General features: G+C 40.2%; 1 protein-coding gene across 1 annotated transcript; it reads right to left on the minus strand.

Moving 5' to 3' along the window:
* Window positions 1–8,689: 8,689 nt before the first annotated feature.
* LOC121932911 (keratin, type I cytoskeletal 10-like) lies at window positions 8,690–21,943 on the minus strand. The gene is made up of 9 exons (XM_042472015.1): window positions 21,155–21,943; window positions 19,322–19,404; window positions 17,372–17,528; window positions 16,708–16,869; window positions 14,857–14,982; window positions 13,419–13,642; window positions 11,368–12,185; window positions 9,302–9,391; window positions 8,690–9,188 (listed from the first exon to the last, which is right to left on the minus strand). Exons 1-9 carry the CDS (start codon window positions 21,941–21,943, stop codon window positions 9,169–9,171), a joined length of 2,469 nt encoding a protein of 822 aa, XP_042327949.1. The 3' UTR covers window positions 8,690–9,168.
* Window positions 21,944–23,774: the final 1,831 nt, after the last annotated feature.

Genomic DNA, 23,774 nt, shown 5'->3' on the forward strand with positions numbered 1-23,774 from the left:
CCCTCTGCTCCCTGTATTGGATCGAGACGGGTAACAGGAAACAAGAACAATAAAATCAAATATAAATATCAATAGATAAAAGCAAATTATCAAAGATCCTCCCCATCCCTAGTCTTTCTCCATTTTCCCAACCTAGAAAGGCTGTGATATCCTGACCATTCTAGGGAACAGTCACCGGAAACAGTTCTCTACTCCATGACAAATTATTTTACCCATAAACAGCTCTGCAATTAATTATACACTATCCTGAGCAATTGGAAGTTTGGCCATAAAATCTGAATGATTTTTTTTTGTTTGCCCCACAAATTAATCTTCCCTGTGAGTGGTGGCATCTGAAACATGGTTTTACTCAGCAAGAGAGGTTTTCATTTCTCCGGGGGCATTCCAGCAGTCATGTAACAACCTGTGCCTTAGTGAGTGACCCAAATGGAAATGGCTGATATGATCTGAGACATTGTGACACTTGATGCTCATTAAACAATTAAACAGCTGATAGTGCTTCTTAGAACAGTGCTTAGCAACAGCAAGTATAACAGCATATACCCACAGCAGCTGGAGTGTTGGCTTTCCCATGACATTTGCCCTGTGGGCTTTCAGTGGTTAGAATCCTCTCAGTGATATATACAGGTGTAATCTCTTGTTGTGCCTGAATATATGTTTTTTGAAACTAAGAAAGGCCATCTCCTTGGTGCACAACAGTAGCTGGGGGGATTGTGGTTACAGCTTCATCTTCTCAGCCACTGGCTGGCTGCAGGGTGTACTCAAACGCATGCCAGAGTATGCCCAGAAGGTGCATTCCAAGTAGAGAGTGCTCCTTCTCCAGGTGTACAAGGGCCATCAGAATGTACCCACATACAGCCCACAGCTGATCAATGGCTGGGAGGAACAGAGCTGTGCCCATGTAACCCTTCAACTAGAATTCTATCAGGCTTAAGAGTTAAGCTGTGGGGATATACTCTGGTACTTCAAACAGAGATTGTGAATAAGGAGAAGAGACTGTTGCACAAGGAAATATCCAGTACTTCCTTCTACAACAACCAAAAAGTAATGGGAGGTTACACCGATGTATGTTATTTGGAGGATACTAGCCTATGGCTGCATTTCTATAATACTTTTCCAGCAGTATAGCCCATTGAGCCAAATGGGCTTTATTTCTGAGTAGACCTGCATAGGATTTTACTATGTTTGTTGGGTTGGCTTAATAATTTGCATGTCGACACACAAATTAATATTTGTACATTTTATGCACATCTCTGCCTTCTTTTGACCTCTCTTTTGGCCAGAAGCAAGTAGCCACCCCATACACCCAATGAAAGCGTTATAGAGTCTGTCATTCAGCAAGCAGATTTTGAATCCTAGAAAGAAACTAGTACAGCTTAGTAACAGTTTTGTACAATGGAACCTCAATAGATCTACTTAAAACTTCATGCAGACAACAAGGCCTTTTTTGAGTTTATCTTGTTCTGCCTTCAGTCATGCTGATCAGTTTCAACTAGTATGGGTAGTCTGCAAAAGCTTTGAATTCCAAGGGTAGGTATCTTTTTATGCCCATGCAGTGTTATAAACTGGGGGGAATCTGGAATGCTTCCTCCCCAGTGATGTCAGAATACTCAAAGGAGGTGATGTTTACAAGTAATTGAGAAAATTGAAGAGGATGAGTCTCCATGAACCAGAATGAAATCTAAACAGTTAGGCCATCAGGGCTGCAAAGCAGTGTCAAACTGCATAATTTCTGCAGTGCAGATTAAACCAAGAAACACGTTTCTATCTTGTTCATAATTTCTGTCTTTCTGACCTAACAAAATAATTACTTCATTTACCAGCAAGATTACCTTGATGACTTGTCATAAATGCAATTACTTTACACACACTTGGTTACTAAGGAATGCCACAGCATAGATGGCCAAGATGAATGGAGGTGTTGATCTCTAGGTGTGGAGGAATAGCAGATACTTTGTCCGTGTACAGCACTCCACCTGAAATGATCAAACCGCTGACTCTTGCAATAATTCTTGCTAATTACACATTGTATGCTAATACATTCGTGTCAGGATGCAACATGTTCTTGTGTACACTCCTCTGAATATTCATGATGAATTTCTGCATCCTATATATAAACAGAAGACTAAAGAGACTACAGATCTAGCAGAAGTTTGCTTCAAATTTTACAGCAACACTGTTGGGAAGAGGCCTGCCTGCCTGCCTTTCTCCCTTCTGCACTTCCTTTGAGATATCATTGGAAGTAGGGCAAGTAGCCATGTGTTCAGTGAGTGGCTTTCTGCAAAGTTTCCTGGTGTTTTCACAAGCCCTGAAGAACTGAATCAGACTATCAACTGAAAAGACTGTTACATTTCACTTTAAAAACTACCTTCCTCCTGAGTGGAGCCAGGGAGTGGGGAAAAACAAGAACAGTCTATTGGGGACAAGTCTGGCAAGTCAGGGTTGAATCCAAGATGGAACTTTTTTAGTCATTGGCAAAGTGAGCCAAAATCTGCCTGGTTAAAGGTGAAACCTGACCAGGCAGATTTTGGTCCATTTTGCCAATGACCTGGAGGATGTTGGTTTTAAGGATCCCAGTATGGGTTATCTGATCAAACTTGGTTTGACCAGTAAGACACTGGATGACTGATTGCTGGTGGTAGCTGGTAGCTCCCCTATCAATAGGACGGTGAATCAATTCTTGGGCTAGCACCTATTTAATGAATAATGATAGCATAAATCTAACTTACACCATTGTAATTCACTCTTTTTTTCCTTTTGCAGATGTTGGAGTTTTTTACAACCAAAATGTCCCACCAATCCACCTTCCAAGTGATGCAGCCTACCCAACAAAACCATTGCCACGTTGCTGGAAAGCAAGGAGATCAACAGAGACTGTCCAGCTATATTCCTTTAGCTGAGTGCACTGCAAGGACATCATCTACAGGAACCTTCCAAGGACCCCAGAGGTCCCTGCAGATATCTGTTTCAGTACGTCCTGCTTCAGGAAAAGAGCTGGCTGCATCTCTACTGATCCTCCTGTTGTCCAGTAACATAGAAATGGTTCTTTTGGCGTGGGGCCAGTATGGCTTAAACAGTGAGTTTGGGGGAGTAGCACCAGAAGACATTGCTATGTGCAAAACATATATCTCCAAATGCAGGACTGCAGCCACAATTTTAGGGTTCATCTACATTGTAGAGATAATGCAGTTTAACACTACTTTGAGTGGTGTAACTCCATCCTATGGAATCTTCTGATCTGCAGTTTCACAAAATCTTTTGTCGTCTCTGCCAAAGAATGTTGGTATCTCACAAAACTCCAAATCCCAGGATTCTGTAGGATGGAGCCATGGCAGTTAAAGTGGGGTCAAACTGCATTATTTCTATAGTGTAGCTGCACCTTTAGCCTGAACTTCAAGCTCATATTCTGAACTTATTTTGGACAGCTCCTTTAAAGATCAGGTGAAGAACTGTAACAGATTCACAACCCCACTGACATGGAAATCAGTCTTCACCACTGCTTGTTGGCAACTCCACTCTAGACTGAAGACATCAAAGCCCCTAACTGAGGGGTTATGTAGAGATTGTGTATCCATAACAGTGACAAGTGTATAAAATAGGATACATGTCTATAACTGCCTTAAAATTATTTGCATTTCTCAAAAGACTAATGTAGGAAGACAAAGCAAATTTAAAAATAAATTCAAAGAAGAGCAGAAAATGCAATGAACATACTGTAATCCCAACCAAACACTACTATCCAGTAAAACAGATTTTCACAGTTAAAATTAATACAGAAATCAAATCCTTTCAAAAAGCTCTCTGCTGGCCGAGGAAACACTCTATTGAAAAATTCTTAATAATATAAACTAAGATCTTTGAACAATAAATTAATTTGATTCAGAGAAATATATTCATTCAGTCACTCCAAGGACAAAAAAAAATCTCATTCTCTTATGGGTTGTTGTTGTTGCTATGTGCTTTCAGATCAGCTTCAACTATGAAACTATGCTAGGTTTTCCTTGGCAAGATTTCTTCATATGAGGTTTGTTATTGCCTTCCTCTAAGGTTAAGAGAATGTGACTTGTGCCTGGTCAACCAGTGGATTTTCATGGCTTCATGCTCTGGTCTCCTAGAGTCTTAGTCCAGCACTTCAACTACCACACCATGCTGGCTTTCCTTCCCTTGTGCGTACAAGGGAATGCTTGCTCAGTGGATTATTTCTTTTACATTCTCTTGTAAATGTGAAATAACAAATAACCAAGTCCTTGAAAGGCAAGTCTCTAATATCCCTGCCAAAAAATTCTAAATAAGATGGCACAAACTTGCAGGACCTTAAATGCTAACATGTTTCATTCAGCAGACATATTCATGGACTGTAGCCCATTTCATCAGCTTCAAATATAGCTTGTTACTCTTTAAGGTGCCACAAAGCTTCGTCTTGTGCAACTCATGCAACTTCATCAGATGCAACCAATGGAGGGGGGAGCAGTCCACAAAAGCTTATGCCAAATCAAATTTGCTAGTCTTTCGGGAGCCATAAGAGTCTTTGTAGTTCCTGCTGCAAGAGGAGAAAGCAACTCCCTCCCTACAAATTAGCTTTGATGAATTCAAACATGCATCAGTATTTCCATTATGTTTCAATAGGTGAGAAGACAGTGAAGAATGACTTATTCATACTCAGCATGCCAATAAGAAAAAAGATTTGAAAACCATTGCATTGTAAGCCTGGGGAGTTTATGAAAACCATTTCTCCTGTTATGACAGGCTCTGCCAGAGATTATTAATAATTGTTCATACAATTTAATGTCCAATGAATAAAAGACAACATGGTGCTTCAAACTGCCTCCTTGCTAAGATGCTTCTAGATCACGTAAGATGCTTCAGAACACAAGGCTGCTAAACCTATATTGCCCTTACAATATTTATTTTTAGGGAATTTGGAACAGAGTGGTTTGCCTATTGGCCACTTAAATTATTTCCAGTCTCAGAAATGGACTACCTCCAGGCTCTGAGGCTGAAAATAAGCAGAACTAAAATGGCTTATTGACCATTTGGCATCTTCCAATACTCCTGTACAAATACCTCACCTCCCGCTGCCGCCCTCCAAAAAGAGGACTAAGGTAATCTATTGGAAGACATTTTGGACATTAAGAGTATGGATGAATAATCTGTGGCTCTCCAGAAGCTGATGAACTACATCTCCTATTAGTCCCAGTCATTATCAGCATAACTAGTATTCAGTTCAGAGGTTGAAAATGTTGCTTTTGAACTACAGTTCCCAGAAACTCTTAATAATCATGCTATCTGGTGATTTCTGGAGATTGTACAGTTCTTCAAAAACTTGTAATTCTGTACCTTTTGTGTCCTAGATGAGGGATTGTAAATGCTTCATTCCCACCATCTATAGAGGGCCACAAATTGTCCACTCCTACAGTAGAGAAAAGGGCAGAGAAGGACAACTGCAGGAAAGACATTTCAGACAAGGATGTGTACATTTCTGGTGTTCTGAATCAGTTAAGCAAAGGACTATGAGAGTCAAAGGGGCAGGCAAGGGAAGGATTCAGAAGACAAAGGTGTGTGCCATTAGTGATAATTAGATAAGCATAATTGCAAAATGAAACACTCTTGCTTCCTACACATGCAAAATGAAGAGGCAAGACATATATTGGGTTAAGGCAGGTCACAATGTTATTAATATTATCCATGGAGACCTGCAACACAATTAGTCAGAAAACTAGCTGGGGCAAGAATCAACTTGTGATCTGAAATCTCTCAAAATATATTTTTCTTTAAATCATCATCATCAAGGTTTTTCTTCCATTACTTGGTAGGAAGCTTTGTAGAATTTTTTTTTAATTTGCTATCTGCTTTCTTTTGGTGGAGGCTGGCATTCTACCCTCTTTCCTCACACACCATACTTCAGACCGATGCTGGAGAATACAAAAAGGTGAGGCTGCAGTTTCTGAAGCTGCCACTTGTAACAGCAGCAGCAAAAATCACAAGGCAAACTCTGCCAATGGTGTGATATCAGGACTCACAGAGTCAAAGCACTTGCACACAGGGATGTAGCCGGGGGGGGGGTGTCCTTGGGGTCCGGACCCCCCCCCTTCCATTAGATAAAATAAATGGTGAGTGCTGCTGTGCTGCTGGACCCAAGCCCCATTGTAATGGTGGCACTTAGTCTGGATCCCCCCTTCCTAAAATCCTGTCTACATCCTTGTTGCACATTTTGATTAGCAAGGACAATGAAGCCATTTCCCACCCCCTTCAGCCTCATCTAACCCCTCTGAGCCTAGCTGCAATCCTCACAGTAGCTGAGGGGGAAATGGATTTTCCTATCAATATAATGCTTTGAGCTATCTTTGTTGTAATATGATGGATGTAGAGTTGGAAATTACAGTAATACAAATACATTATCTAAATAGATATGTTTAGATGCCTATATTTTTTGGATTCTTCTCAAAGGCTATGGTGAAATGTTTTTGCCCAAAACTAGGAGACTGCATACGCTAGTGACCTTGCCTCTTTTGAGAGATTGTGAACAGCTGTGTATGTCAGGCTGGTAATGGTCTCTGTGTTAAAAAAAGCCTCCATTGTTTCCAAGTGTTGCTTTTGCCCCATATTGATCCACCTTTGGTATTGCGAGAGACTTTTATGAATGTCTTCCCAGCCTCATGACTTTGTTGCATGACCCAGACAAGCCCCCAAAGGATTCCCTTTCTCTGCTTCTCTGTAATGCCACGCCGCCGCAGCTATCATACCCTTTCCAGAGTGCAAAAAGGAAACGCTTTTTGCAGCTCCTTTTTGTGGCCTGGAAAGGCCACTTTGGTGCTGTGGTGTGCAGTTGTCACGGTCCCAATCTGGCAAAAATGGAAGCACCTGCAGGCCACCCCTTAGGAGTGGTCTGCACAGCTCCAGACACAGCCACATTCTCTCTCTCGCTCTCTGGCTCACTTCACAAACACATCTCTTTTTTACGGTTGCCTGTCTCAAACCTTCTCCATTTTTGGGATTAGAACAAACTCTAGCTCTTTCACAACAGTTTCCCCCCCTGTCTCTCACACATATGCAGACACTTCCCAATCATTCATATGTGTAATGGCCAGATATATTCATGTATAAGTCTAGAAATTTTAGTCAAAAAACTGATTGCCAAAACCTGGGTCAACTTATCTGCAGGTCAATGTAAGTACTATACTTTAAGTCTCATCAAAACAAGGAATTATCTGCTTCTCTGAATAGAGTGGCAAAAGACAACAGCTTAAGCCATCCTGGGATCACTTAAAAGAAGCACTGCCCCCCCCCCCCTCTCTCTCTCTCTTTCTGATGTAGTGTTGCTTCTGACCTTTTTGAATGCTTGGCAGGAAATTGGTGGCAGTGGCATTTCTTTGGGGCTTCTTCTCAAAAGAGTGCCAAGAGGAATTAAGCTTTGAAGCATCTGAATAAGACATTTGTGTATGTTTGTCAGGTTTTCTGGGCAAATCAGGCAAAGTTATCACATTAAAGTTAAAGGCATAGTGTCCCTCTTCTTTTTTCACTCTGGCAACCCTAGTTTGTGTACAACAGGTACAACATAACGTTCTCACAACTGACGTTCAGGTGCCCTCATACCTCTATAGGTTATGGGAGCTGTAAAAGTAGCTGATGGTTAAAAGTCATGTTTGTGAAATAAAATCACTTGGAGACTCAGATTTATATTGCTTTCAGGCAGAGGTCAAGTTTTATTAAAGGTACAGGCAAAGTGAAGTTGAGAATAGAAAGGGCAAATAAAATCAAAGACAGGGAGGGGGATCTGAGAGCAAGACCCACAGAATTCAGTGGGGCTTATTTTAAAACAGACATTTAATGCATGTATCACACATGAGGAGTGTTTAGATTGATGAAGTTTAAACAATTCTTAAGCAAGAACCTAAACAATTCGTAAGCAACATTTCTATGTTTCAATTGGTGTGTGAACTTCTAAATGTATTTCCCCCAATGTTTCCACTGGTATGTAAACCTGTAAATATATTTCCTGTAATATTACAAACTGGAAGGGATAAACATTCCAGATCAAATATGCTGCTAAAAATAGTAGTGTGGGCTGGGCACATGTGAGCATTTGTATATGTGTGCATATAGCTATAGGATGCTACAGGATCTCAACAAATACATTATTAAGACATCACCACCTCAGTGTTCACAGTAAGAAATAAGACTGCATTTTAGATGTCACATTTCATTAGTGAGAAAGGAATATTCTGAAATTCAAAAAGTAAGATTTTAATTCTGAAATATGGCTGACATGTTTATGTGCAATTGCAGCTCAGATGTACTATAGAATCAATATTCTTTGTAGCTTTTATGGCATAGTAATTCTAGGAAGTATTATCCCTATTCAGCTTGTAGAACATCTACTTCCTGACTCCATGACCTGATCTGCAGTTGGTGGGAGTTGAAATTATAAAGAGATATTGGCCTGTTACAGACAGGCCAAAATAAAGCTGCTTCGAGTCACTTTGGAGGTATGGTATTTCAATGATGCATGCGTCCTAAGAGTCCAAAAGCCACACCAAAGCTGCACTCCAGTCCTTAGGACTGGAGCATGGCTTTGGTGTGGCTTTTGGACTCTTAGGACGCATGCATCATTGAAATACCATACCTCCAAAGTGACTCGAAGCAGCTTTATTTTGGCCTGTCTGTAACAGGCCATTGTATTTGGAGGTGCAGTTATTCTAAACGCTGAAAGAATTTTCAGATGCGGCACACAGATGTCTGTAGAGAGAGTTTTCAAAATGGTGGTCCACTGACCCCCTGCAACCCATGATAATGGCTAATTTGAGTGTTTGCGCTTTACTCCAGGCACCTTCCAGATGTATTAGACTCAAAATGCAATCAGCCCCAGCACCAAGAACCATGTTGACTGGGGTGAGAGGAATTGTAGTCCAACACATCTGGTGGATGCCAATTTGAGGAAGTCTGATACAGTGTGCCACATCCTGTAAAAGAAACAAACCAAATTCCATGTGGTCAAAGTTGGAGAGTATGTGTTTAAGATGAACTGTTTTGAATGCATGGTATCAGCAGCATCTGTGGTCTGGAAGAAGAGACTCAGGTTGCTTCTAGCACTGTAGATGGTCTTGCTTAGTCCATTATTTGACATGGAAGGATTTGTTGGGAAAGGGAGATGCTAGCCTTGCTTTTGGCTCAATACTTTTGTTCATATCCTGTTAAACAAAGGAGGAAAACATATTTTTTCACCATCACAATCTGTGTAACCAGCCACTAGAGAATAAAAATATTGATGGGGCAGTAATACCATGCATAGCTTAAATCTTACCAGAAGTCATGGTTGTGAAGGACTCTCCTTCCACTCTTGCTCCTCCTTCCATTACTCCGTCTCCCTCTAAAGCTTGGCATTCCTCAGCTTCTAGAGAACAGAGAGAGGGAGAGAGAGATCAGAAAGAAATAATAAGTAGGGATACGATACGGGAAAAGGCTTCCATTCTGAGATTTATTCACTTTCTCCCAGTTCTTTGCAGTGTCTTCCTGTTGTTGCTGCTTTATATCAAGTTATAAAACTTTCTATTTTCTTCCCACATTGACATGCGGGAAGACACTTAGTGTACACAGTTTTTCTAATGCACACATTTATTTGCACAATTTACCTAATTGAGACATTTTTTTTTCTGTATTTGACTAAAGTATGCTTGTGGTACTTTTTTCAACTCAGCAAATTTTAGCCATTCACATTTTAAGATATATGTATTGTTTTATGAATACTTTATTTCTCAGAAACAACCTGTAATCCTCACAAATGTCCAAACGCTTGGGGCAATGTGTGCATTTTTTCACAGCAAGGATCAGGAGATGCAAAAATGCTATGTTTGTTAAAACTGTCTAAAGGAAAAATTTCCATCATGAACATTAAGTCAGGTGATCTCTCCTGTGCTTGTTGGATATAGGGTAAACATAAACCAGGTGTATGCAAAGGAATCTTGTAGCACCTTTGATACTTACTGTGTGAACAAAGTTGTAGCATAAACTTTTATAGACCTGGTTTATTTCCTCAGACACAGACTGTCACTCCATGCAACTGAGGATGTAGACCAAGTCTACAAAAGTTTGTACTATAACTTCTTTCACACAGTTAGTTTCAGAGGTGCTACAAGATTCCTTTGCATACTGATTTTCCAGACTAACACAGCTATGTCTCTGAATAAACTAGGTGTTTGTATGACTCAGACAGAGGTTTTCAGAAATGAAGCCAGTCTGGTATCTCTTGGGTCAAACACAGCATATTGGGCTGGTACATTGAGAACACAATGCAAGCTGCAGTACTAAGCATCTGAGCATCCAGTCAGCTGTTTTCAGGGACCAAACATTCTAAAGATCTCAGAACTTTCTCACAATTTGAGTGCCTTGTCTCTGCTGTATACTGTATAGAGACATTGTGCCTGCTACTTAATCCTGTTCCTCGCTCTAGACTGTGTTCCTACTTGGGGTTGACACAGCACTAGCTTCTGGTCATTCGGATCCTGAATCTCCTGCCTTGGAACTTGACCAATGCTTGTTCTGAGCCACATACTTGTTGCTAGCCAACATAAACTGATGGCTAATTTACCATCATTACTAGGACTTTGTTTCCTTAGGCCTTAACCAAGACCTGATACATGAAGGCTATGTATAAACTCAATGACTAAGATTGTGCATTGCATAGCATGAAGCATAACATGTCTGTCTTTTCCCTAAAAATTAAATAGGAGAAAGAGTGCGTGTCTTGTGGGTCAGGCTTGTGGGGCAAGGAAGAGACAGTGTGCAAAGAACTATTGAATAACTCCTTATATGATGATCATAAAAGTGCACACACAGAAAGCACAGAAATGCCTCAAATAAAATTCTAGCTAATATCTAGTTGACCTTCAAATTATACAGTTAAGGATTATGGAGTGCCTTCCTTTCATAATTGTTGATAGACTGATCAAACATCTTTGAGTTTTTCTTAAGTTCTTCAGATACTTTGCAAGAGCTTTGTTCAAGTTGAGATCTCACACACAGCAAGATCTGACTTTGCTTTTAAAATGTTGCTAGATTTATCAAAACTGATTTTTGTTTCTTTTAAAATCCTTCTGCTGTTTTGCTGGAATAGAAAACCCCCAGATTTATACATGGTGTAAGGCACTATTTTCGTGAAAACAATTGTAGAATAAATAGCCAATTGCTGTAACACTGGATGCAAAACAGATAAGTTCTTGTATGGTATATATGTACAAACTGCTCGAGCAGTTACGATAACAATCTTAGAATAACATTAGTAACTGTGAAGATTTAGGGACCCCCCCCCAAATTTCCATACATTAGAAATAAATAAAAGGATTTAGCAATATGAACTATGCTTCTTCTCACCTTGTTCTGCATGCCAGCCATAAGATCCAGACTGAGACTGGGATGACGATGATGAGTGGCTGTGAATTAATGAAGGCCTACTTTGGGATGAGGAGGAAGATAGTTGATTACTTCCTCCTCCATAACTCCTCCCATGTGAAATTCCACCAGATGACTGTCCTCCTCCTCCACTTCTTCCTCCACCAGAATGGCCTCCACTAGGTGACTGTCTTCCTCCTTCATTTCCTCCTTGAGAAATTCCACCAGGAGATTGTCTTCCTCCTCCTCTTGAGCTTCCTCCTTGTGAAACTCCACCGAGTGATTGTCTTCCTCCACTTCCTCCTCCTCCTCCAGAGCTTCCTCCATGTGAAATTCCACCGTATGATTGCCCTCCTCCTCCACCTCTAGAGCTTCCTTGTGAGATTCCACCAACTGACTGTCCTCCTCTTCCTCCAGTTCCTCCTCCTCCTCCAGAACTTCCTCCTTGGGAAATTCCACCAGATGATTGTCCTCCTGCTCCTCCACTTCCTCTTCCTATAGAGCCACTTCCTTGTGAAATCCCACCAGATGACTGTCCTCCACCAACTCTCCCTCCTCCAGAACTTCCTCCTTGTGAAATTCCACCATATGATTGTCTTCTCCCTCCTTCTCCTCCACTTCTTCCTCCTTCAGAACTTCCACCTTGGGAAATGCTCCCATATGTATGTCCTCCTCCACTTCCTCCTCCTCCTGATATGCCACCAGTTGAATGTCTTCCTCCTCCTGAACTTCCACCATATGATCCACTTCCACTTCCTCCACTTCCACTTCCTCCACTTCCACTTCCATGTATGTTAGCCCTTTGAAAAATAAAAAAAAAGACAGAGGCATCATTGTACGGGAAAAGGGGAGAGAAAGATGTACAGAAGATTATTTTTATCATCTTCTGTTTTTTGAGTGAGATCATTAAGTATAGAGATAAAATGGCTTTGGGAGGGACATGATAAAAAATCTTTCTGGAAAATCATTCTTGTTAATACTTGCTTGCCAAATTTGAACAAATTTGGGTTAGATGCATTGAAGAGTAAGTTTGTCACTCTTAGGTCCCACTCAAATCAATGTAAAAATTATTCATAAAGCTCAGATAATTTGATGGGATGCAAGAGCAATTACTTACTTTAGATCCAATTCATAATCTTATAATTCAGACTTCTCATCACCCAGCTGATCAGTTATGGATGCTATTGAATGAATATAATGAATGGAGGCAGGGTGTCTAGATGATAAAGTATTTTACAATTTGGTATTCTTTAAAAACTTGCTTCATCAGATTATTTTTCCCCAAACAAAATCTCAAAACTATCTGCTAAATTATGAGAAAATGTCATCTCATTTAGCACAGCAATGCAGAAAAGTCTAGTATTAAAATAAGAATTGTAGCAATATTATCCAGAGGGATCCAGAAAGAAATAGGACAATAATTGTTCAAAGTAGTCACATCACCATTCACTGGTTTAAAATTGGAACTCTGTAGAAATTAGCTAGATGGTAGACTGTAGTTGCCCTTGAAAATAGTAAGTGGAAAGAAAATCAGGGAGAATTTCCAAGTGAAAATCCAGTGAAAATCGTTTTTAAAGGTGAAACTGGAGCTACTACTTTATGTCATTTGCCATTCCTCTTGTTTCAAAGATCTGGTGTGAAGGAGCATTGAGAAGCATAAAGAATTATGCATTATGAAATGTGCTACAAACAGAGTAAGCAACATTTGAAATATTAAAGGGGCTGGAAAGATTCTGGAGAGGTATTATTCTAGAGCAGATGACTAATGGCCACTTTTCATACTTCTATAAATAGCAATTAGTGTATGGTGTTACTTAATACAGGTGATTGTTCTTGTTGTCAACTCTGACTTCTAGCAACCATATCCTAGGGTTTTCTTGGCAAGATTTAGTTAGAGCAGGTTTGCCATTGCCTTCCTCTGAGTGTGAGAGAATGTGACCTGTCCATGGTCTATTTAAATGCTGGTCTCCTAGAGTCCTAATCTGACCTATAAACCACTATACCATAGGTACACCTTCATAATTTCTACATACCCAAGATGATTTCCTTCATTAAGAAGTTGACGGTATTGGCTGATCTCCTGTTCCAAATGGGTCTTGATGCCAAGGAGTGTCTGGTACTCCTGAGTTTGGTTCTGGATCTCTCCTTTGATGCCAGCCAACTCTGCCTCCACTGGCTCTATCAGGTTCGCCAGCTGTTGTAACTTCATGTTATACCCTCCTTCAGTGTTATTCAGGTTGTTTTGCAGAGACTGGATCTAGCATTGCAAAACAAATACAAAGCTTTCAGAAACAGGTCCAAACACAGGTGTGAGAATGAGGAGGCATGAAGATCATAGCCAGACAGTTCTCCAATACACCTTTGCCTCAAGTTCTTTACTAACCAGTGAATGGCTGTGGGTGGGGTACAGAGGTTAAATAGTGAATTGGGGGGGGCTTGATTTTGTAAGAGATTAATAACCTCTGCATTAACAAAAAAGACATACTCAAGTGTAAGCTATCCCAGTACACACATGGAATAATGGCTACTGAGACGGCTACTAGAAGGTTGCCAAAACATCACTGGTGCCTCCATCATTTCCATAAGTACACTGGCAGAATAGTTGTTGAAGAGAAATTGAACCTATCAGGCTCCTTTTCGGTATAGTGGCCACTCAGCTCAGAAAACAGCTCAGAACTGCAACATTTCACACTGACTGGAATAAACTGGTATTATTGAAGCACAGCTTGGGAACAATGCATTACTACTGATGACTTTTCCTCTAAAATATATAACAATTGGTCATACATTTACTCTTTATTTTTTTCTCATTACGTTTTGAAGACTTTGGGGCAATACAGACCAGCACTTTTTGCCTACCGGCATGTGCTGTAGGGCTGCAGAAGGGTGGGGCGTTCACATGCTCTAAGCCCTTGTTCCTCCACCAGGGTGCCATCATGGCGTGCACCCATCCAGATGGTCTCTCATGCACAGTGCCCAAACATCACTGCACACAATGGGTGTCATAACACCATGCTGTGATGCTTATGATGCTCCTTCAACAATGCAAAAAGGAGCTCCTTTTCAGGGTTTCTTTTTGCTCCGTGCACAGGCCGTGGCATGTGGTTGCCATGGTCTGCTCTGGGGCAAGAAGAGACGGTTTGTACAGCCCCTCAAATTCTTTCTTGGAACATAGTGGAAGGATTTTTTCCCCCCAAATGATAGGCATTTTTTTAAAACAACCCCAGGAGCTAAAAATAAATGACCAAGTAACAAGGAATGCAACACATTTTTAAAGGCAGCATTAACTTTAAAGTATTATTTCTTAGTTCTTTCTAAAAACACACACACACAAATATTTTTTCAAAGAAACTTTCCAAGCTCTGCACTGGAGGGTATGAAGATGCAATACACCAAATAACCCAAGTGTCTCAAGCAAAGGAGACCTTTGCTCAACATAATCATTATAAAGACTCAAAGGTTATCACATACTGTGCTAAGCAGAGTTTGGAGTTCGATTTCTAGAGTCTGATATTCTCGAGTGAGCTCCGTCACTTGGTTGGTGCCAGATCCGATCTCCTGACTGCCTGTATTCCCTTGCTGATGTGCTTCCTCCATCTGGAAAAAAGAAAGACTCACAAATTGAAAGCTTGCACAAGTATACAAATGCCACAACAAACCATGACAAGATGCCATAAGCATTATCTTATAACCCATTGAAAACAGTGAAGTTATACTCTGAGTGCAGTTTCATAGTAGGCTGTTTGTTATGTGCCTTCAAGACATTTCTGACTTAGGGCAAAACTATCACAGGCATTTCTTGGTAAGATTTGTTCAGAGAGAGTATGCCCTTGCCATCCTCTGATGCCAAGACACTTACCCAAGCTCACCCAGTGGGTTTCCATAGCAGAGTGGGGATTTGAACCCTGGTCTCCTAGAGTCCTAGTCCAACACTACAACCACTACAACACATTGGCTTTCTTCATAATAAGTAAAGTAAGTATTATATGAATCCAATAATTCTGTGAGAGTATGATAATTTCAGTTCTATTTACTCACTAACACTTTAATTAATAGATTTTTTTACTCCCCATTCTAATTTATTGAGTATTATTAAATTTGATGTATTCCACTGGCATAATTGGTAACAGGAGTGTTTTTTGCATTCCAGGGATTATTATCACTATCATATGTTAGCTGGCATCCTGTTTGGTATTTATGAGATTGTAAAATGCATTGATGAACTTGTAATTTCTGGGGATTGACATTTATGCCCAACTGTGAGCACCAAACCCTACCTTTTCAGCCAGGGAAGTGCTCCAACCAAAGAGTTTCCATGATTCTGCAGTTCAGGTCATTGGGAAATGACATTTGCAGTGATCTCCCAGTTGTGGGGCACTTTGAAACAAGCAGCCCTGGCAGAACCTTGAGAGACCTCTCCAGCTGCCCAGATCTGCAGCATCCTATCTATACCAGCACTTCAGTCTGCAATGCCTTGGAAACCTGCTTGTTAGGGCATTGCCAAGCTGAGAAGGTAAGTTTTTGGTGTAGTGATATTGTCAGATTAACTATGACAATGGACCTCCATGGTTATAGCTACATCGGATGATGCCAGATCTTGTCCATTGTTTTGAAATATATAACACATCTTGCAAATCTTATTTGAAACCCTGAAACTGACATTCAGTTTTGTAAGGAAATACTGTAGTGCAGGCAGGAATGTGGGAGCAGTTTAGCAGGTTTCTATGACAGGTAGATTTGGATTTGAGTGATTATCGGTGCTTATTGTGGTTTGAATGCTTGATCAAGACTCTTGGAGATCAGGGTTTGACTTCTCACATGGCCACGGAATCCCACTGTGTGACCTTGGGAAAATCACACTCTCTCAGTCTTCGTTGCAAGACCTGAAGGCCTATAACAACAAACAACTGGTTAAATTAGAATGTATTTTTCAACTTTATACAGTTGTTCTGTATTCTAAAGGGCACATCTACACTACAAACATACCAATTTAATTATATTCCCAAAGATACTTGGGAACTGTAGTTTGGTGAGAATGCTAAAAGGGCCCTGTTATTGATCCCACAAAGCTCTGCATTTTCCAAGGTTTCCTGCAGGGAGGATGATTATTAAACCAGTTTTTAATTGATAAAGTGAGATATTGATATTCAATGTCTGCACCACAGCATAGACACTACACACAAAAAGTGAAGCATGGACCAGCAATCAGGTATCTTTTCCCTCTATCTTATTTGACAGAATAACTGTAGTAGCAACAGGAGCAGCAGCAACAAGGAAAAGAAAAACATTTTTGCAGTATCATTGCAATCCAAGGTGACTCACCTTGGCTTCATACCATTGTTCAACCTCATTACGGTTTTTCGTGATGATGTCTTCATATTCATGCCTCAGGTCAGCCAGTGCCTTTTTCAGATCCTGGCCAGGACCAGAATTGACTTCCACGGTGACATCACCACCAGATTTGTGCTGTATACTTTTCTGAATCTGCACAACCACAAAAAATAAAATGTGAAACTATGTATTGAGGCCCTTCCTCTTTTTCACAAACACACACACCCATATGCACACACACACACACACACACACACCATAGCTGTAGTCCAAGGCAAGCAAGATTTAGGGATGCCATGTTAGGACTATCCCTGGAACTGAGAATTCCTAAGTCCTAGGGATGACTCCTTATGATATCATGGAGATAACAGGCCTTGGTGATGTTGTTGAGCATGATTGTTTAAGTGCCAACCAAAGTTGTAGAGTATGCCCTTCAAGTAAAAAAGACCAGGTTTAACAAATGAGTTTGAGTGTGTGCGTGTGTGTGCGCGTTCACTTTTCAAGACAGTGTTCTTGCTCTCAGATTGCCTTGAGGATCATCAAATAGGGGCAGACCCTGAGATTTAGGAAATGAAATAGAAAGTTACTATCTGAATTAAATACCTGAATTAAATAATTTTATATTTACTGAGCAAAAGGGAAGAGGAAATCTTACCTCATCATGATTCTTTTTAAGATCTGTCAGCTCTTCCTGGAGGGACTCGTACTGCATTTCCAGGTCAGACTTTTCCAGTGTCAGCTTATCCAAAAAGGGACGTAAGCCTTGGAGGTCAGCGTCTACATTTTGACGCAGGCCACATTCAGTCTCATATCTAATTCACAAGGAAAGAATCCAGAAATTAATCATAAAGCCAAGCGTGTGCTATATCATTTTATTTTGTGTTACCCCACCAATACAGTGGACCCTTGTTATATGCTGGGGTTTGGTTCCAAGATCCCCTGTGGATAACCAAATCCGTGTATGCTCAGGTCCCATTAAATATAATGACATGGCAAAATGGTGTCCCTTATAAAAAATGGAAAATCAAGGTTTGATATTTGAAATTTATACTTTTTTGAACATTTTCAAACCATGTATGCTTGAATCCGTGTATAAACAAATCTGTGTATAAGAAGGGCCGACTGTATAGAGTTTTGACTTTGGTACTTTTCTCTTTCCCCAACTGTTCTTAGCTTCCATTTTTATTTGTAACTCCATCATTTTGACTTTCGGGATTTCCTCAGGATGTGCATGTGTCTCTGTGGCACCAGAGTTCTCTGACAGAGAAGACTAACTGTTTCAGAAAGCTACAATTCCCAGAATTCCATAGCATTGAGCCATGGCAGTTAAAGTGGTGTCAAACTGGATTATTTCTGCAGTGTGGATGCAGCCCTAGAGATATGTGGACAAGCAATATCACAGTGTGCTCAAGATAGCTAAAGTTATTAACGAAGAAGAACACACAAGCTAGGAGTGGCTGCAGCAGTTTGCTTTTGAGTGAGCAAATGGGAAGGGCAAGATTCTGCCCCTGCTGTCCTCTCCCTCAATTGAGTTAACTGAGTGCAAACTGCTTTTACATTTTAAACTCAGTTTAAACTGAAGTAAGCTAAGGACCAAGTTGGAGAGCTGGAGGAGAGAGAAAACTGGGACATTTCTTTAAAATAGCTGGAAAAGTTGGACAGCAGAAGATTAATGAGGATTAGTTAGTCAATATAACTAATTCCTGGCAAATCAGGATAGTTTTAGAGTATTCATATACTTTAGTGAGAGAAAGAGAGATTTGACAAGAGTAGGATCAAAATGTGTCTTGCATTGTCCTTTGTTAAAAGTCTTTTTTAAAAAGTGTGTGTGTGTTTTAAAAAAAAGGATTGTAAACTTCGTTGTGTCCCAAACCGGGCATGATATTTAACAATGACAGCAACAATGACAACAATTTTCTGAAATCTTCTGGTTGGGGGAAGGAATTCTTTCAGTTCACATTTTAATGCAGATATACTGTAATATTCTCATGTTTTTAAATTTTGGAGTGCAGATCTGCAAACAAAAATGTGTATCAAAAGTGAATATAATAGTGGAGACTGCAAACAAATATGTGTACCTTAATTAAAACAATGTACTGGTTATATAACATCTTTATATTAGGGTAAAATGTCTGGATTTTCTGTTATCTTTTTTAAAAAAAACAGTCTTGCAAGCTGACAAGAACAAGGGATGGTGCAAGTGAAGACAGGATTTGGAGAAATGCTACAGAATGAAGACTGAGCATTGTTTTCATCTCTAATTGGAACATTCCTTGATCAGTCTTTCTATATTCCCTCCTTTGCTCCCTTCCTTAATTTAAAATCAGGAGCAATGCAGAAGGAATAGCAATAGAAATAACATGTACATCTCTGTATCACTTATCGGTGAACTCAGCACTTTCTAAGTGGTTTACAGTCTGTAAGCAAATCGCCCCCAACAAGCTGGGTGTTCATTTTACCGACTTACGAAAGGATGGAAGGCTGAATCAGCCTTAGAGCCCTGGGATTGAACCCACAATGTTGGTAGCTGCAGTACCAGCATTTTAACCACTGCACCACCAGGGCTCTTTAAGAAAGAAGATGAGCCTATATAAAATGGACGTACTTCAGCTTGAAGTCTTCTGCAGCCATCCTTGCATTATCAGTATCCAGGATCAACTTGTTACTCTCCAGTGATGAAGAAATAAGCTGCAAGTTAACAAAAGGGCATATTTTAGTGATGCTCCAGGACCACCATATTCTCTCTCCCCCAGTAATAAATGACAAAATATGTGCTGCAATTTTACCTCCCCCCCCCCCCCAATATGCATGGAAAGCTCATCCGATGGTGATTTGACAAAAGCTGTACATCAGCATTTAGGCCAGAATCTGTTTCACTTCCAATGAAAAAGATACATCAGAGACACCAAGGCCAATTCTATCCTAAACAGCCATGAACTCAGACTGAAAGCAAAATCCTTTGGGAGTCCCTAGAGCTGTACTGCCACTATCACTCAAGTATCTTGGCCAAAAGGGGGATATGTACATACCTTCCAAATGTCCAAGTTTGGTAGAGACAGTCCTGATTAATACTCTTGTCATTCCACTTTTTCAACTGTTTGTGAAAGTTCCCAGTTTCTCTCTCCTCTGCCCACTGCCCACATTTGTCCTCGTCTTACTTCAGTTGCTGCCAACTGAGTTCAAAATGCAAATGTAATTTGCACCCAATAAATTCAATGGGGAAGAGGAGAGGAAGGGACAGAATCTTGCTCTTCCCAATAGACATAGGCAAAAGAAAATGTCTGCTGCCTCTCTTAGTTTGTGCTTGCCTCCTCATTAATAACTTTTGCCATCTTGACCATATTTTGATGTTGTTTACCCACATGGGTCTCAGTTTTCATAATGGAGATATGTATTCATAACCAGGAAATAATTTTCTGGTTACAAATCTCTATGCTCAGCTTCCAAGCTAGATCAGATAGATAGCTTTTATAAGCTAGTATGCATATTAGTATACTGGTGCATGCCAATAATAAGTCCAGAGGGCATGTGGTTGGCTGCATCACTGCAGATATCTTCCCAACGTCCTCAGGCTGCATCAGCTGTAACTGGTCCCTCAAAAATCAGATAAAATGATACATAGAGTATTTCATCAGAACTTATATCCGCCTTGGTGTCAAAACTACTTCAGAGACAAGGGCTTAGTAATTAGAAGCAGATATATGACATTTGCATCTTGACTTCCAATCATTCTCCTACTACCTAGTTCCTTCAACCAGAGGATTGTCGCAGGCTTAGCACATGTTGATCACACTGTAAATCCTGTGGCACATCCGATACAATTGTGTAGAGTGGGACCTGCAGCAATATGTTGAAGTACTATATACTCATATGCTTAAGAAAGGTGTTGTTGTTTGTTATTCAAACAACACAACTACGCCATCCCCTACAATCCTCCAAGCAGTTTGGGCCTGAAATCAGTCAATTCAATCATCTTTCCACATTTTCCCCTATTCTTGTCCAAATCATTTTATGGCTTCTGGAGAACCATGTGAAGCTTCAGCCTTCCACATCTAAATCTCATTACTTGTCTCAACTAGAAAAGATTCAGTAAATCAGTGGGATTTATAAAAGTACTGATTTACCATTAGATTCAATTATCTGCTGTAGCTGGGACTGGCAATAGGATTTAGGCTTTGGACTACAATTCCCGGTATCTCCAGCAGCCATGATATCTTTGGAATTCTAGGAACTGTAATACCAAAAAATAACTTTTCCAAGCTCTTGCAGGTGTCCATGAGGCAGCACTCATTACCTGTTCACTATAATTTGTATTTTATTACCTTAAGGGATCTGTCACCAAAGGAACGTAGCATTTTCCATCTTGCCTTCTTAATCAGAGGCCCAAAGAGGAGCCCTTTTGAGAGAGTTGAAACAGTAATAGATGATGGTATCTTACCTCATTGATGAGCTGGTCAATCTCCTCATAATACGAGCTGTACTCCTTTGGTTCAGAGCTCTGACCATGCTTCTGGTACCATTCCCTGATTAAGGACTCAAGCTGATTGTTTTCTGCTTCCAAGCTTCGCACCTTGTTGAGATAAGTTGCCAAGCGGTCATTGAGGTTTTGCATGGTGCTTTTCTCATTGTTGGACAGGAACCCAGCATCATCGCCACCAAAACCAGGTCCGCCAAAGCCACCCCCTAAGCTTCCACCTCCATATCCACCACCACGGCCAAATCCTCCACCAAAGCTGCCACCTCCATGGCCACCACCGAATCCACTGCTACCACCAAATCCACCACCAAAGCTGCCACCTCCATGGCCACCACCAAATCCACTGCTACTACCAAATCCGCCACCAAAGCTGCCACCTCCCATGCTCCCACCTCCATAGCTACTGCCACGACCAAATCCTCCACCAAAGCTGCCACCTCCATGGCCACCTCCAAAGCCACTGCGCCCTCCAAATCCACCAGATACACTATGGCATACTCCCCCTCCAGAGCCACGTCTGGATCTTCCTGCATCATAGCTTCCACCAGAAAATCCTTGGCTGCTTCTCACAGTGGAAGTTTGCCTTCTAGAGGAGCCTGAAGAAGACCCTCCACCACCACCGCCACTACCAAAGTGTCCACCACTGCTGCTGCTGCTGCCACCTCCACCAGTTCCACCTCCAACATGGCTACTGCTATTTCCACCTTTAGAACTAGAATGTGTCTGCTGTAAGCTATAGTTGCAGCTCATGATGACAGCGGTTAGACAACTCTGTTCAAAAACAATGTTAGGTACAGAGATTATGGGATTCCATCTGCCCTGCTTTCCATTCAGTGATCTTTATTTATACTTTCTACCCTGGGAGGTTCTCCATCCCGTGTGGGTTTGCCCAGATTTATTTGTTAACACCAAAGGCAATTATTATCACTATTATTATTTTTTAACAATCTCAAACAACCAAGCTCATTGTTTTTTTGTCTGGGGGTGTCTGTGTGAGTTTGTTTATTTGAAAGACCAGCTGTGTAATTTTCACCTGGGTGGTTCTGTATGCTGCATTTTGATCACTTCTATGATCTAATCTGCAAGGACCTGTGTCTCTTGCAAGTTTGGACCTACCACTTTTAGCAATGCAATACAATTAGCATTGCAAGGACTACTGAATGTTGTTCTGCTTGTCTTAATATCACTGGGAAGAAAGACAATGATATTATGCTACCTCTTTTATCTAGATATGTGGCATTTTATCTATAGACTCTTTCTAGAGAGCGGCTTGAGGCTAGAAATGAAACAATTATATGAATTTTATATCAATTTGAAATAATTTTGTACAAAGACAGTGACAGAAGTGAAATACAGATCACCTAAAGATTGTAGATAAATTAGTTCATTTTTATGAACATTTTTTATTGAATGGAAGTTTTATGGTTCATATAATTTTCTAATGAATTGTAATGTTTTTAATATTTTGACTTTATAAATAGTTTAATTGCTCTTTAATTTACTTTTATATTTATACTTTTATCAAGATTTTTATAGGGTTTTTTAAATCTGAATTTTAAAAATGTTGTTAGCTGCCTTAAGTCCTATTATGGAGAGAAAAACAGTATACAAATCAATAAAATTTATTATTATTATTATTCACACTTTAATAAACACTTACTTAATTTTGCACTTTTGAACCAATGTCTAATTTCCTGAATTTTGCAATGGAGTGCTCCAAGCAATAAAGGGGGAGAGGAGACATATAAATATGCACAAAGTGGAAAGGGGGGGACCATAAAAATGTGTTTATTAGTGGAAATTGCCTATAAACATAAGTAGATTAGTCCATATAGCATTCAGACTGTTCCTAAAATATGACAAAAATTACATATTCTGCAATGCTACATATGAAAATTTTGAAAATATGAAGGAAATTGCTTGAAAAATGATTGCATAATGTTACATACAAAAATGTTGGCGAAATACATCAAAATTCAAATGAATTGGGGGGTGGGGGATTAGTATCAAACATAAGACTGAGAAGTCTGAAACTTTAGAGAAACCAAAACTGACATATCCCTAAAGTCAAATCTACCTTTGGAATGGGAATCTAACTTGATGACATCTAGCCTGTTGAGCATCCTGAAGATGCCACTCTCTGTTCCACATGCTCAGCTCTGAAGCTGGGGAAATTCCCAAATATGCTGCTTAGCCTGAAAGGCAACCTAAACCCATGAATTTTTCCATCCTGGTTTTAAAAGCCAGATGCTACTATTATGTTCTGTAGGGACACCCTCCTCCCCCCATTCCTTTGAATCATCAGCAATGACTCAATGAGAGAATAAGTGATGATGGATAAGATTCCTTGAATGAGGAGTTTGCCCACCACTGATGATCTTTCCTTTTAATATGCAGCTGAAAGAGAATACTAAGTGCCTTCTGTTATCTTTCTTTTTATCACATTTTTAAACATTCTTTTTTTAAAGTTGCCAGTTAGAAATAAATAAATCCCTTTCACTCAGTCTCCCTAAAAGTAACAATATGATTATAGCAATATGTTAAATACCGTCATGCACATACTTTATTAAGTCACCCAAAA

This window comes from Sceloporus undulatus, chromosome 6 (genome assembly GCF_019175285.1).
Source record: "Sceloporus undulatus isolate JIND9_A2432 ecotype Alabama chromosome 6, SceUnd_v1.1, whole genome shotgun sequence".
Taxonomy (NCBI): Eukaryota; Metazoa; Chordata; class Lepidosauria; order Squamata; family Phrynosomatidae; genus Sceloporus; species Sceloporus undulatus.

Bases quoted from the DNA above. Each gene is read 5' to 3' on its own strand.
- LOC121932911 (XM_042472015.1), bottom strand. From the start codon at position 21,943: ATGAGCTGCAACTATAGCTTACAGCAGACACATTCTAGTTCTAAAGGT. The intron at 19,405-21,154 runs GTAAGATACCAT...GTTAACTTGCAG, and splicing joins TTGACCAGCTCATCAATGAG to CTTATTTCTTCATCACTGGA. The intron at 9,392-11,367 runs GTGAGAAGAAGC...TCTGTTCTCTAG, and splicing joins TGGCTGGCATGCAGAACAAG to AAGCTGAGGAATGCCAAGCT.